This window comes from Bos indicus, chromosome 18, assembly GCF_029378745.1.
Source record: "Bos indicus isolate NIAB-ARS_2022 breed Sahiwal x Tharparkar chromosome 18, NIAB-ARS_B.indTharparkar_mat_pri_1.0, whole genome shotgun sequence".
Classification (NCBI taxonomy): domain Eukaryota; kingdom Metazoa; phylum Chordata; class Mammalia; order Artiodactyla; family Bovidae; genus Bos; species Bos indicus.
Genome location: NC_091777.1, coordinates 16,526,694 through 16,540,563, shown reverse-complemented (window position 1 = coordinate 16,540,563; position 13,870 = coordinate 16,526,694). Strand labels below are relative to the sequence as shown.

Genomic DNA, 13,870 nt, shown 5'->3' with positions numbered 1-13,870 from the left:
ACAAGGCTTCAAACATATTTATCTAAAGGAACTGGACTTCGCAGGATCATTTGACAAATTTCCATCAGTACAACTGGTTCTATGACCACTCCAAATGTTATCCCCAGTTAGTTAGTTATGCCCTATTAGTTATCCCCAGTTAGTGTTATCCCCTATTTCCACTTAAATTTTAAGCTTGTAGAAAAATGTTTGAGGTTTCTGTTTTTAAAACTGACATGATACTGTGACTTGTGATCAATCATTCAGTTCAGTTCAGTTCAGTTCAGTCGCTCAGTTGGTCCAACTCTTTGCGACCCCATGAATCACAGCACGCCAGGCCTCCCTGTCCATCACCAACTCCCGGAGTTCACTCAGACTCATGTCCATCAAGTCAGTGATGCCATCCAGCCATCTCATCCTCTGTCGTCCCCTTCTCCTCCTGCCCCCAATCCCTCCCAGCATCAGAGTCTTTTCCAATGAGTCAACTCTTCGCATGAGGTGGCCAAAGTATTAGAGTTTCAACTTTAGCATCATTCCTTTCAAAGAAATCCCAGGACTGATCTCCTTCAGAATGGACTGGTTGGATCTCCTTGCAGTCCAAGGGACTCTCAAGAGTCTTCTCCAACACCACAGTTCAAAAGCATCAATTCTTTGGCTCTCAGCTTTCTTCACAGTCCAACTCTCACATCAATACATGACCACAGGAAAAACCATAGCCTTGACTAGACAGACCTTTGTTGGCAAAGTAATGTCTCTGCTTTTGAATATCCTATCTAGGTTGGTCATAACTTTCCTTCCAAGGAGTAAGCATCTTTTAATTTCATGGCTGCAGTCACCATCTGCAGTGATTTTGGAGCCCAAAAAAATAAAGTCTGACACTGTTTCCACATCTATTTGCCATGAAGTGATGGGACCAGATGCCATGATCTTCGTTTTCTGAATGTTGAGCTTTAAGCCAACTTTTTCACTCTCCACTTTCACTTTCATCAAGAGGCTTTTTAGTTCCTCTTCACTTTCTGCCATAGAGTCATATAATAGCATAATACTAGAAAAGGGACATTAAAAACATACAGGCATTTTCCCATCTCCATTTACAATGATTTAGCAGATATAATCTAACACACAACATACAATTAACATTTTTTAATAGTTTAATAAAAAATAAGAGCAAATCCAAAATGTAATAGGAAAGACAAAATTTCACCCTTTGTAAATCTTTACTTTCAAAGTGTTCTTTAAGACTTAATAGTTTTGGGGACATCAAAGTCTAAAAGGTCCCTTATTTTATTAAAGAATTATGAATCTTTTCATATAATGAAGCCTTTCCACAAAAAGGAAGGAAAAATTAAACACAAAATAAAATCTCATATTTTTCCAGTAGTCATATATGGATGTGAAAAAGACTATAAAGAAAGCTGAGGGCCGAAGAATTGATGCTTTTGAACTGTGGTGTTGGAGAAGACTCTTGAGAGTCCTTGGACTGCAAGGAGATCAAACCAGTCAATCCTAAAGGAAATCAGTCCTGAATATTCACTGGAAGGACTGATGCTGAAGCTGAAACTCCAGTACTGTGGCCACCTGATGTGAAGAACTGACTCATTGGAAAAGACCCTGACGCTGGGAAAGATTGAAGGCAGGAGAAGGGGACGACAGAGGATGAGATGGTTGGATGGCATCACCGACTCGATGGACATGAGTTTGAGTAAGCTCCGGGAGTTGGTGATGGACAGGGAAGTCTGGCATGCTGCAGCCTAAAGAGTCACAAAGAGTGGGACACAACTGAGTGACTGAACTGAACTGAACTGATGGGGGTATGTGAGGTTCTTTAATGTTAAATAAAATAAGTTTCTCGGGAGCCATTCCGAATGATACAGTTCCTGCTTCTTTTAATCGACTTTTAGGTTATTTATGGAGTATGTCATAGAATGTAACATAGAATACCATGTGGTAGTTCATTACTTTGCCCCCTCCAACAGATATAAATGAGTTCTCTCTATTAATAAACAGAAGGACTGACTTAGGTGAACTTTGTATTTAGTTAATAGATATATAAGATTGGTCTGATTCCCAACCCCTCCCCTACCCAAAATATTTGAGCACCACTATTTCACAACACTATAAAAACTGAGAACTAGTTGGATGAAATAAAAACATGCAGTTCTTTGATAAATAAAACAGAAGAAACCATAAGTAGTTACTGTTATTATTATTATTGCTTCTTTATTATTTAGCTATATTTCTAATTAGGTTTTACTTATGTGTATTAAAAAGGCACAGTGGATGTATAAGATTATGAACTACTGGTGGGCAGGGCTACATGTACCAATTTCATAGCACCCCGAGTGCAATCCAGTGATGACTTTACTGTTTAGTATGATAAATTGTTCTTCGTAGGAAAAAATAATAACTAATATATAACTATATAATATATCTACTCTTTGATAGAATTCTCACTGTATATGTTAGTGGTTTAGTCACTAAGTGGTGTCCGATTCTTTGTGACCCCATGGACTGTGGTCCGCCAGACTCCTTTGTCCATGGGATTTCCCATGCAAGAATATTGGAGTGGGTTGTTATTTCTTTCTCCAGAGGATCTTCCTGACCCAGAGATCAAATCCATCTCTCCTGCATTGCAGGCAGACTCTTTACCGCTGTGCCACCAGGGATGCCCTTCTCAATGTATATACCATCTCAATAATAATAGCTTTTTACTTCAACTGTGACACAATTCAAAATATGTTAGCATATGGGTCTGTCTGTATGTTTTTTCAAGCATTAGGGCCTATGAAAAATTTCTCAACTTTGTGATAGAGTTATTTTCAAATTTCCTAATAAGAATAAGAACATGATATTTATCTTTTGAAAAAAATTAAGAACTCTACTGAAGTCAAACAAAAATAACAAAACATGATAAATGAATTTTTACTATTAAAAGGATGGGTTACAAAAAGCAACAAAAGAAGAGAAGACAATAATTCTGAGAAAATCTGGAAAGGCTTTTATTTTTATAGCTACTAAAATTTCTGAAAGTTACAAGGTTTTATTTCAGAATACCTGAAATAGAGCATTCACAGTAGAGTTTTACAACTGTTACATATTTTGTTTATTTTTTAAAGTGCTTTGCATTGATAATATAAAGACTTTTCAGCTGAGCATTCAAAATCCCTTATCTGACTATATGAATTTAAGAATAACCCAATTTACACAATTAAAAATAAGTTTTAAAAAGTAAAAGAAAAAAGGTATTCTCAGAGATGAAATTTAGCACTACAAAATTTGGGAAAATCATACCTCATCAGTGTTGTAGATAATCTGGAGTCCTGAGGAAATCATTTCCACAAGGTAAAGGAGATAGAGGGACACTGCATTTATCTGAAAACCAACAAACACTACAATAGGTTAGAGAAAACCAAAAAAATACTATGGTACAAAATTAAATGTAAAAGCTAAAATTACAAGTCATTTGCTCTTGTAGTAGCATATCTAACTGTTTTCTTTCCTATGAAAAACTAAAGGAGCTGTGGATTTAGTTCATAATAAAAATCTCAGCTTTGTATATAAAACTCTAAAATCCTCAAATTCACTGTGATGGTTAAGCTGATCAGGGGTATTTTTATGACATTTGCTTTCTAAGATTTATATTGAAACTGTAGATTTATGCACTTCTACTTTGAAATAGTTTTGTCCCTTGGGCAGCTATGTAATGTGAATCCAATTTAAGTGCAGGTAAATGAAAAAATTATTGGACAGTAAGACTTTAGGACTATGCCACCATAAATAACAGGTAGCACATCCTGTATTCAGAGAACACAGAACTTACATCAGCAACTGTAGGAATATATTAATCAAACATTTAAAATATATTTATGAAAAAAAGTATTCTAAAAATGAGGCTCTTTCTTTTAGTTTATTAGTCTATTAAAGATAAACATTATATGCTCTAAACAAAACAAACAAAAGAAGACAATAATGTCCCCTTTAACCAAAAATAAATACTCTCATAGAATTCTGAATGGGCTATATACATTTTCTCGAGGAAATAAGCAGTGAAAGATAAATAGCACAACATGGAGAAACCTTGAAAACATTACACTAAAAGAAAAGAAATCAGTCACATTAGACCACATGGCATATGATTCCATTTATATGAAATGTACAAACTAGGCTTGTTCATACAGACAGAAAGTAGACTGGTAATTGCCTACAGTGGGGGTCTTTGAAGGAGTTGAGGAGTGACTGCTAACAGGTACTGGATTTCGCTCTGGGGTGATGAAGATGTTCTGCAATGTTGAAAGTTGTATACTTTACATAGGCAAATTGTATATTATATGAATTATATCTCAATAAAGTTATCCAATAAACAAATACATGAGAAGCAGTGAAAATTTTTCATTTAGCCAGGAAACAGTTAACTTGAGGTAAAAACAAAGAGGAGGTAAGACATAATTTTCTTATCATACAATTCTAACCCAGAAGATTATTATCCACTAACAGCCTTGCTGCCTTGTGCCTTCGCTGACTCTCCTCCAATCCTTTCTGAAAAACGGACAGAAAGTTGGGGCAGAAAATTATTTGTGCCCTAGATTCCTTGGATAAAGCAGCTGTGTGCCACCGGGGCCTGCCAGTGGGGGTAACTCTCTCAGGAATCAGGACTATCCTGAATGTCTCTTGACTTCCCAGCACTCAAAGTCCAGTTGGTTTCAGGGTCTTGTCAAGGTCCAAGTGGGTCACATAAGAAAATGTAGGATTCTAGTTTAAGGCGTTTTATAATAGACCAACATTAACTCTTAAGTGACTTTTCTCAGAACATAGTAAGCAAGAGCTTCATCCCATTGGGTCACCCAAATATTCTCATAGAGCACTGACACTGGCCTGTCAGAAATGATCTCAAAGAAATTTCATTTCCATGGGGAGGGAGGACGAAGGAGGGTTCAGGATGGGGAACACATGTATACCTGTGGCAGATTCATTTTGATATATGGCAAAACCAATACAATATTGTAAAGTTAAATAAAATAAAATTAAAAAAAAAAGAAATTTCATTTCTATTGACAGCCAACTACAGCAATATCTCAAAGAACTCTCTGCTATGATTTTTAAGAGGCTTCTGTGAGAAAATATCAGTAAGTGGCAAAATGTACGGGGCTTCCAAATAACAGGTTGACCAGCATTTATTTGAAACCTATGTGCTAGGCACTAAGTTTAAATTCTGAAATACAAAAATAAATGAATTGTTATCTTCTAAAAACCCTATGTCAAACAGCAAACATATCTGTGAAAGCAAAAGGTACAGAAAACCTAATTATTTGAAAAATTATGAGACAGCTGAGCAACTACATATTTATGTAACATTAAATCTCCATAGAACTGGTTACAAATAACCATTAAGAGTTTCTGCTGTGTAGAAATGGGGACACTGAACTTTCTGTGTTTGGAGGAGTCATTCTAAAGTAAGACATTTCAGATCTCTAGAGAGAAAGGAACTCTAAAAAGGAGATACTCGTATTTTAGTAAGGAATATATGAATAGTAAGTATTCTATTCTGAAGACAACAGAACCAAACGCTGAAGAGGAAGAAAATCCATTAAAGATAAATAGCATATATAATACTTGTATACTAGAAACAAGGCAAAGGGGTACACAGATATGAGAGAAAAAATGAAAACAAAATATGAACCTTTACAGTGTATTGTTAGCATATAAAATTTATATATATATATAAAATGTCTTTTGGAATTATCATATTAGTGGTACGTTTTTAGCATCATTGAAGGCTGATGTATTAGAAATGGACTGTCACGTAACAAAGACTTCTGATTTGTTGTTATATTACTGTCAGTTGTCTTTTATTCTCTGGTTCCTAAATATTGAAATTCCTCTAAATTTGATAATGAGCACAAGCTTTTGTCACTGAAAGAGCTGTAGGACCCGTTCTTCTAGAGAGTAGTATTATAATCCCTCCAGCTGCCCTTTTTGCTTTTGGACCAAGAATGCAATAATATTTAATGTGCAATCACAATAACTAATTCAGTTCCACTGGGATTTCTTCATTTCATGGCTGATTCTCTACTTCCATTTTGAACAATTTAAGCTTTAAAAAATGTAAATCTAATTTTTAAAAAATGTAAATAGCCTCAAACATTCTATGATATAGAGTAAAAATGCAGAAGAAAATGTGTAGTCTTCTCTTTTTACCTGAAGATGACCGTATTCCTCATAGGAGAGGATCTCATCTCCTGTATGTACATTGAAAATGGAGTGAAGACATGTTGTTGGGCGTGGATCCTGCTTAAATTGCTGGACCTGGAATAAAATATAAAATTTAAATGATGCTACTAATTCACATTGTAATCCAAAATCAGAGATTATATATTTTTCAAGAGACTTTTTAATGGGGAAAGCTACAGCTTACAGACAGAGGATACAACAAAGCAGAATGTTACTTTTTCTAAAGAAACAAAATAGATAAAATTCATGATTATTAATGTAATACAGTTAACATGACTGTTAAATACTTAACTGATACTTCACAAACAACTGACGTATAATAGGAAGCTTGTTAATGTATTAGCATTGACTTTTGTAATGTTTTCCATCTTATTTTAGAGTCAAATAATGGTTTCCTCTATGGGACTGGATTTCAGAGACTGTATCCCACTGTACTGCGCTTTGGAAATGCTTCCATGACATTCAATGAAAGAGCGCTTAAGGCCACATTCTAATTCAATAAGTTTTCAAAACACCAAATGCTTTTTCTTTCTCCAAGATTTACAAATTGATACCATGCTCCTGTCAACATGTTTTCATTTCTTTCACCACACATACTGTCATTACTAAGGCACCAATTCCAAGAGAATATAGGCCATATTTTTACTTATTAACTCAACATAAAATTTAATCATTTTTGAATACTCATTAACTAAGTATTAAATGACAAAAGGAGACAAACTCCAAGGACAAGCAGATACTAATTCAATTTTGCAAAAATCTGCTAATAAAGTTATATGCCAAGTATGTCTCCTACTCGTTCCCTGGAAATATAAGATGAATAGGAACAAAGAATGAACAGAATGACACATCGGTTCAGTTCAGTTCAGTTGCTCAGTCGTGTCCGACTCTGTGACCCCATGAATCGCAGCACGCCAGGCCTCCCTGTCCATCACCAACTCCCGGAGTTCACGCAAACTCATGTCCATCGAGTCGGTGATGCCATCGAGCCATCTCATCCTCTATCGTCCCCTTCTCCTCTTGCCCCCAATCACTCCCAGCATCAGAGTCTTCTCCAATGAGTCACACTTTGCATGAGGTGGCCAAAGTACTGGAGTTTCAGCTTTAGCATCATTCTTTCAAAACAAATCCCAGGGCTGATCTCCTTCAGAATGGACTGGTTGGATCTCCTTGCAGTCCAAGGGACTCTCAAGAGTCTTCTCCAACACCACAGTTCAAAAGCATCAATTCTTCACCACTCAGCTTTCTTCACAGTCCAACTCTCACATCCATATGTGACCACTGGAAAAACCATAGGTTTGACTAGATGGACCTTTGTTGGCAAAGTAATGTCTCTGCTTTTTAATATGCTGTCTAGGTTGGTCATAACTTTCCTAGCAAGGAGTAAGCGCTTTTAATTTCATGGCTGCAATCACCATCTACAGTGATTTGGGAGCCCAAAAAAAATAAAATCTGTCACTGTTTCCACTGTTTCCCCATTTATTTCCCATGAAGTGATGGGACCAGATGCCATGATCTTCGTTTTCTGAATGTTGAGTTTTAAGCCAACTTTTTTACTCTCCTCTTTCACTTCCATCAAGAGGCTCTTTAGTTCCTCTTCACTTTCTGCCATAAGGGTGGTGTCATCTGCATAGCTGATGTTATTGATATTTCTCTCAGCAATCTTGATTCCAGCTTGTGCTTTTTCCAGCCCAGTGTTTCTCATGATGTACTCTGCATATAAGTTAAATAAGCAGGGTGACAATACACAGCCTCGACATACTCCTTTTCCTATTTGGAACAGGTCTGTTGTTCCATGTCCAGTTCTAACTGTTGCTTCCTGACCTGCATACAGGTTTCTCAAGAGGCAGGTCAGGTGGTCTGGTATTCCCATCTCTTCCAGAATTTCCCACAGTTTATTGTGGTCCACACAGTCAAAGGCTTTGGCATAGTCAATAAAGCAGAAATAGATGTTTTTCCGTGATCCAGTGGATGTTGGCAATTTGATCTCTGGTTCCTCTGCCTTTTCGAAAACCAGCTTGAACATCTGGAAGTTCACGTTTACATACTGCTGAAGTCTGGCTTGGAGAATTTTGAGCATTGCTTTACTAGCGTGTGAGATGAGTACAACTGTGCGGTAGTTTGAGCATTCTTTGGCATTGCCTTTCTTTGGGACTGGAATAAAAACTGACCTTTTCCAGTCCTGTGGCCACTGCTGAGTTTTCCAAATTTGCTGGCTATTGAGTGCAGTGCTCTCACAGCCTCATCTTTCAGGATTTGAAATAGCTCAACTGGAATTCCATCACCTCCACTAGCTTTGTTCATAGTGATGCTTTCTAAGGCCCACTTGACTTCCCATTCCAGGATGTCTGGCTCTAGGTCAGTGATCACACCATCATGATTATCTTGGTCGTGAAGATCTTTTTTGTACAGTTCTTCTGTGTATTCTTGCCACCTCTTCTTAATATCTTCTGCTTCCATTAGGTCCATACCATTTCTGTCCTTTATCGAGCCCATCTTTGCATGAAATGTTCCCTTGGTATCTCTAGTTTTCTTGAAGAGATCTCTAGTCTTTCCCATTCTGTTGTTTTCCTCTATTTCTTTGCATTGATCTCTGAGGAAGGATTTCTTATCTCTCCTTGCTATTCTTTGGAACTCTGCATCCAGATGCTTACATCTTTCCTTTTGTCCTTTGCTTTTCGCTTCTCTTCTTTTCACAGCTATTTGTAAGGCCTCCCCAGACAGCCATTTTGCTTTTTTGCGTTTCTTTTCCATGGGGATGGTCTTGATCCCCGTCTCCTGTACAATATCACGAACTTCAGTCCATAGTTCATCAGGCACTCTATCAGATCTAGTCCCTTAAATCTATTTCTCACTTCCACTGTATAATCATAAGGGATTTGATTTAGGTCATACCTGAATGGTCTAGTGGTTTTCCCTACTTTCTTCAATTTAAGTCTGAATGTGGCAATAAGGAGTTCATGATCTGAGCCACAGTCAGCTCCTGGTCATGTTTTTGCTGATTGTATAGAGCTTCTCCATCTTTGGCTGCAAAGAATATAATCAATCTGATTTCGGTGTTGACACTTTGGTGATGTCCATGTGTAGATTTCTCTTGTGTTGGTGGAAGAGGGTGTTTGCTATGACCAGTGCATTCTCCTGGCAAAACTCTATTAGCCTTTGCCCTGCTTCATTCCATATTCCAAGGACAAATAAAAGCAATGAGTTTCTTCTCCCTTTGAAAGATATAAATGATAGTATCTGAGTATTCATGATCTTGACTTGTTTTACTTGGCTAAGGAAGCGCATAGAACCATACTCTCTTTTCCATCTTCAAATTTCTTTTCATCCTTAAAGTATTGTCTTAATAAGATCTTCTCTAATAAAGTCCCTTCTGAACCAAAACTAAAATTCCTTCCTCTGGACTCCCATACCAGGGTGCTTATCCTTTATTTATTTCTCTAGTGTTTCGTTTTTATTAGTTTTCTGTATCTCCCACTATCTTTCAAGCTTCAAGAAGTTATACTCTCCAATATGGCAGGCACTAGCTATATGTGACAAACTGAACTCAGTTCAGTTCCGTTGCTCAGTCACGTCCAACTCTTTGAGATCCCATGGACTGCAGCACGCCAGGCATCCCTGTCCTGCACCAACTCCTAGAGCTTGTTCAAACTCATGTCCATCGAGTTGGTGATGCCATCCAAACATCTCATCCTCTGTCATCCCCTTCTCCTCCCACCTTCAATCTTTCCCAGCATCATTGTCTTTTCCAAGGAGTCATTTTTTCACATCAGGTGGCCCAAGTATTGGAGTTTCAGCTTCAGCATCAGTCCTTCCAATGAATAACCAGGACTGATTTTCTTTAGGATTCATTGGTTTGATCTGCTTGCTGTCAAAGGAACACAGGAGTCTTTTCCAACGCCATAGTTCAAAAGCATCAGTTCTTCAGCACTCAGCTTTCTTTATGGTTCAAATCTCACATCCATACATGAATACTGGAAAAACCATAGCTTTGACAATACAGACAATTAAATAAAATTTAGAAATTCAAGTTTTCAGTCACAATGGCCCCATATCAAGTGCTCAAAAGCCACATGTGACTAGTGGTTTCTCTGTTTTCAATACAGTAACACAGAACATTTAGATCATCACAAAAAAATTTGACAGTACTGTTACAGAGGGCTATCACACCTTTCCACCCCTCCAAGAACCCTACATAAACACATGTTATGTTATGCATGCGTGTTCAGGTGTGGCCAATTCTGTTGGACCCTATGCACTGCAGCCCACCAGGCTCCTGTGTCTGTGCGATTTTCCAGCTAAGAATATTGAATTGTGTTGCCATTTTCTCCTCCAGGGGACCTTCCTGATTCAACCCACATCTCCTGCAGCTCCTGCATTGGCAGGTGTTTACTTTTACCACTGAGCTATCTGCAAGCCCTCCCTAAGGTTGAAATCAACAAAATTAAAGTCAGGAACTATCAGCAGATAATCAGAAATGAAAGAATGAGGGTAAAGGTATGGATGTACACACTCCACCTATGTAGTGACCAAGCTATCCTATGTTAACTCAGAAAAGGTGAGATGGCTACCCCATCTCAGTGTCTGAAACTGCTGGTAACTGTCTCAGGGTACACAAATATAGAAATCAATGTGGTCATTACTTTCATAGTACCATGACTATTCTCAAAGCATTGAACATTTTTCTGGGCTCTTAAGACAAAAATGTTGTTAAATTAAAACAGAATATATTTTGCCCACTTGATAAGTATCTAAATGGATAAGGTTTTATTAGTTTAATAAAGTGATTGCTGCAGGTGACAAAGCAGTGTTTGTCATTTGTCTTTAAGACACACAAGTACCCAGCATGAGAATTTATAATCAATGATTGTGCCCGAGGAAAGGTAACTATTAAATGATCAAAGATGATCAAACAGTGAATTATATAATTATGCTTTGAGTTTTAAAGCTGTAATAAGACAATTTAAAATTTCAGGGGAAAAAAAGACCCAAATTCAATAAGCTTTGAAAATTAATGAAGCATATTGTATACAAAATATAGACAAAAAGTACTCTTGAGAGCAGCCAAAATCAGGAGGATATTAATTAGTATTGTATGATATCTGGCATATGGCAAGTAAAAATAAAGAATTATTTATTGAATTAAGAATTTCTAGATTAAAAGAAATCTGGAATAATGTTTTTTCCTTCTTGCATTTTATTTAGACTTTTCCTCAAAATTTTAATCACTGTGAATAAGCAAGTTTATCATTCAGGAAAAGGTACTGAGTATTTTGTGATGACAAAATACTCTTAAAAACATCCTTAATTTATAGACTTAAAATATACACTGAGGTAGGAAAATCATCTCATAAGGGAATCCAGGAAGAATAAATTTTATAAAAATTTAATGATTTCTCATGAATTAGAAAGTACTTAGGAAGCATTTTCAGGAAATAAATTTTTTATGCAGACAATTAGGGACAGCAACATTCATAGCACACTGTAAAGCAGATCCCTATTTTCTGAACTATGAACTGTAAATTGAATCCATTTTGAAATCTGAATGCTCCTCTTTAAGAAGTATTAATAAAAATAGGTATATGAACACCTAGAGGTAAAAAATAACTAATGTTAATAGTAGAAATTAATACAAGCACAAAGAAAATAATAGAAATTAGATTGCTCTATATTCTTCAAATCAAGGAGAACTATTCACTCAAATAAATTAAAACATCCCATTTAGGTAGTATTATTAGAAAATATATCAGGAAGCATGCTTTACAATGAGAAGCAAAAAATTTTCACTAAGTCATTATTTTACGTCAGAAGATGAGCTTTAAGGTCAAACAGCACATGAACATTACAAATATGCTTTACTTTAGTTTTAAGGGAGGGCCAAAAGATAAAAGTACACATTTAAAAGTATGGTAACAATGTCTACTGCTATGAAATCATGAAGGAAATAGTAAGCACCGAGGTGAAGGTATGCTGCCGCTGCTGCTGCTAAGTTGCTTCAGTCATGTCCGACTCTGTGCGACCCCATAGATGGCAGCCCACCAGGCTCCGCCGTCCCTGGGATTCTCCAGGCAAGAACACTGGAGTGGGTTGCCAGTTCCTTCTCCAGTGCATAAAAGTGAAAAGTGAAAAGTGAAAGTGAAGTCGCTCAGTCGTGTCCGACTCCTAGAGACCCCATGGACTGCAGCCTACCAGGCTCCTCCATCCATGGGATTTGCCAGGCAAGAGTACTGGAGTGGGTATGGTGGGAGGTAATTAGTTGCGTGCATGGTTTAGTCTTACTGAGTTATATGTGCATTGTAGCAATACCTTCTATTCCTACTGTAAGGTTATGGGGTTCAAGAAAGATTATACCAATAACAGTGTTTTAAAATTTGTAAAATTCTACATTATGTAGTATGCAGAAATACCAAATGTGATCCTAATGTGATCTGTACCTTCTTACAACTCACGTAAGTCAAAAAAAGATAATCCTTTGTAATTTAAGGAATTCAAAGATAGCTTAAGTTACATTCAAGTTGTATTCAAAAGAATACCAAACTATGAATACTTGTTAGTAAAGTTGAATAATATTTAGAAAAGGACATTAACAAGATTAAACAAGTCACAAAGAAAAAACTTTATAGTACATCATTTTCTTCCTTTTCAAAAACAATTATAACTTAAGTATGTCAACCGGGTTAGCAAGCACATGAAATTCATGGTTCACACAATGTTTTCTCGAGAGAAAAGGTGAATTCATACACATTAAGCATTCATGAAATGATAAATGTGAAACAAATAGTAAACTTCTCACACTTAGGAAAAAAAACTTTAATCACAATTACTTCAATATGTTATACAAATTTAATTCAAATATTAAATGTCAATATGACATATTACTTTATTTCAAGCATTGAAAAACCTTTATAATAATGATTTGCAAAGTCAAATCTCAGTAGACAAATTATGGGTTTTTCATATATCTCTATTATCAACTTGTGAATAAATTTACTTTCTGCAAACTAATGTTTTTTGTTGCCATATTTTGGTGACAGAATATATAGGATTTTTTTTTTTTTTTTTTTTGCATTTTTGACTTCAGGTCAGGTCTTAAAAAATGTGCTATCACAAAAACTTAATATAATATCCATATGATACAGATATACAAAATATTAAGTGATTAAAATTGCCTGTATTAACTACTGAAGTGCATCTTTACTAATAAATCATCAAACCTGGGAGTGGTCGTTGAGGAACCATGATGTAAATTTATTAACGTACTACAATATATTAGGACCTGGAAACACAGAGATGTAGGTAAGTAGGGGGAATATCACATTATATTTGTATAGAGCTTTATAGTTTAAAAAGTTTTATTATGTACATTGTTTAATTTCCAAAATAATCCTGTAAAGTCTGCTGTTTTCTAAGCCTTTAATTCCTGCCCTCTTTATATATAAAAGTGAATGAATTATTATATTTCTAAACTAAAGTTCAACTAGAGTAATGACATGTACAAAAGGAATTTTGATAAGGATTTTCTTATTTAATACAATACTGGTTAGAATTATGCATATCATGAGGTTCTTGGGAAACTATTTGAGCAAACACCAGATGCAAAATACAAATTTAAGCCCATATAACAGTTGCCAATCAATCTTGCTTAAGCTATTTCTTCAATTTC

At 36.1% G+C, this 13,870-nt stretch overlaps 1 protein-coding gene across 3 annotated transcripts in view; it reads right to left on the bottom strand.

The window, feature by feature from the left end:
• Positions 1-13,870, bottom strand: part of PHKB (phosphorylase kinase regulatory subunit beta) — a 227,599-nt gene that overhangs the window by 168,634 nt on the left and 45,095 nt on the right. For all 3 annotated transcript variants that reach the window (XM_070771929.1, XM_070771927.1, XM_070771928.1), the window contains 2 exons: positions 6,175-6,282; positions 3,271-3,351 (listed from right to left, as the gene is read on the bottom strand). In XM_070771929.1, the coding sequence (XP_070628030.1) occupies positions 3,271-3,351; positions 6,175-6,282 (189 nt within the window). The remainder of the gene's footprint in view (positions 1-3,270; positions 3,352-6,174; positions 6,283-13,870) is intronic.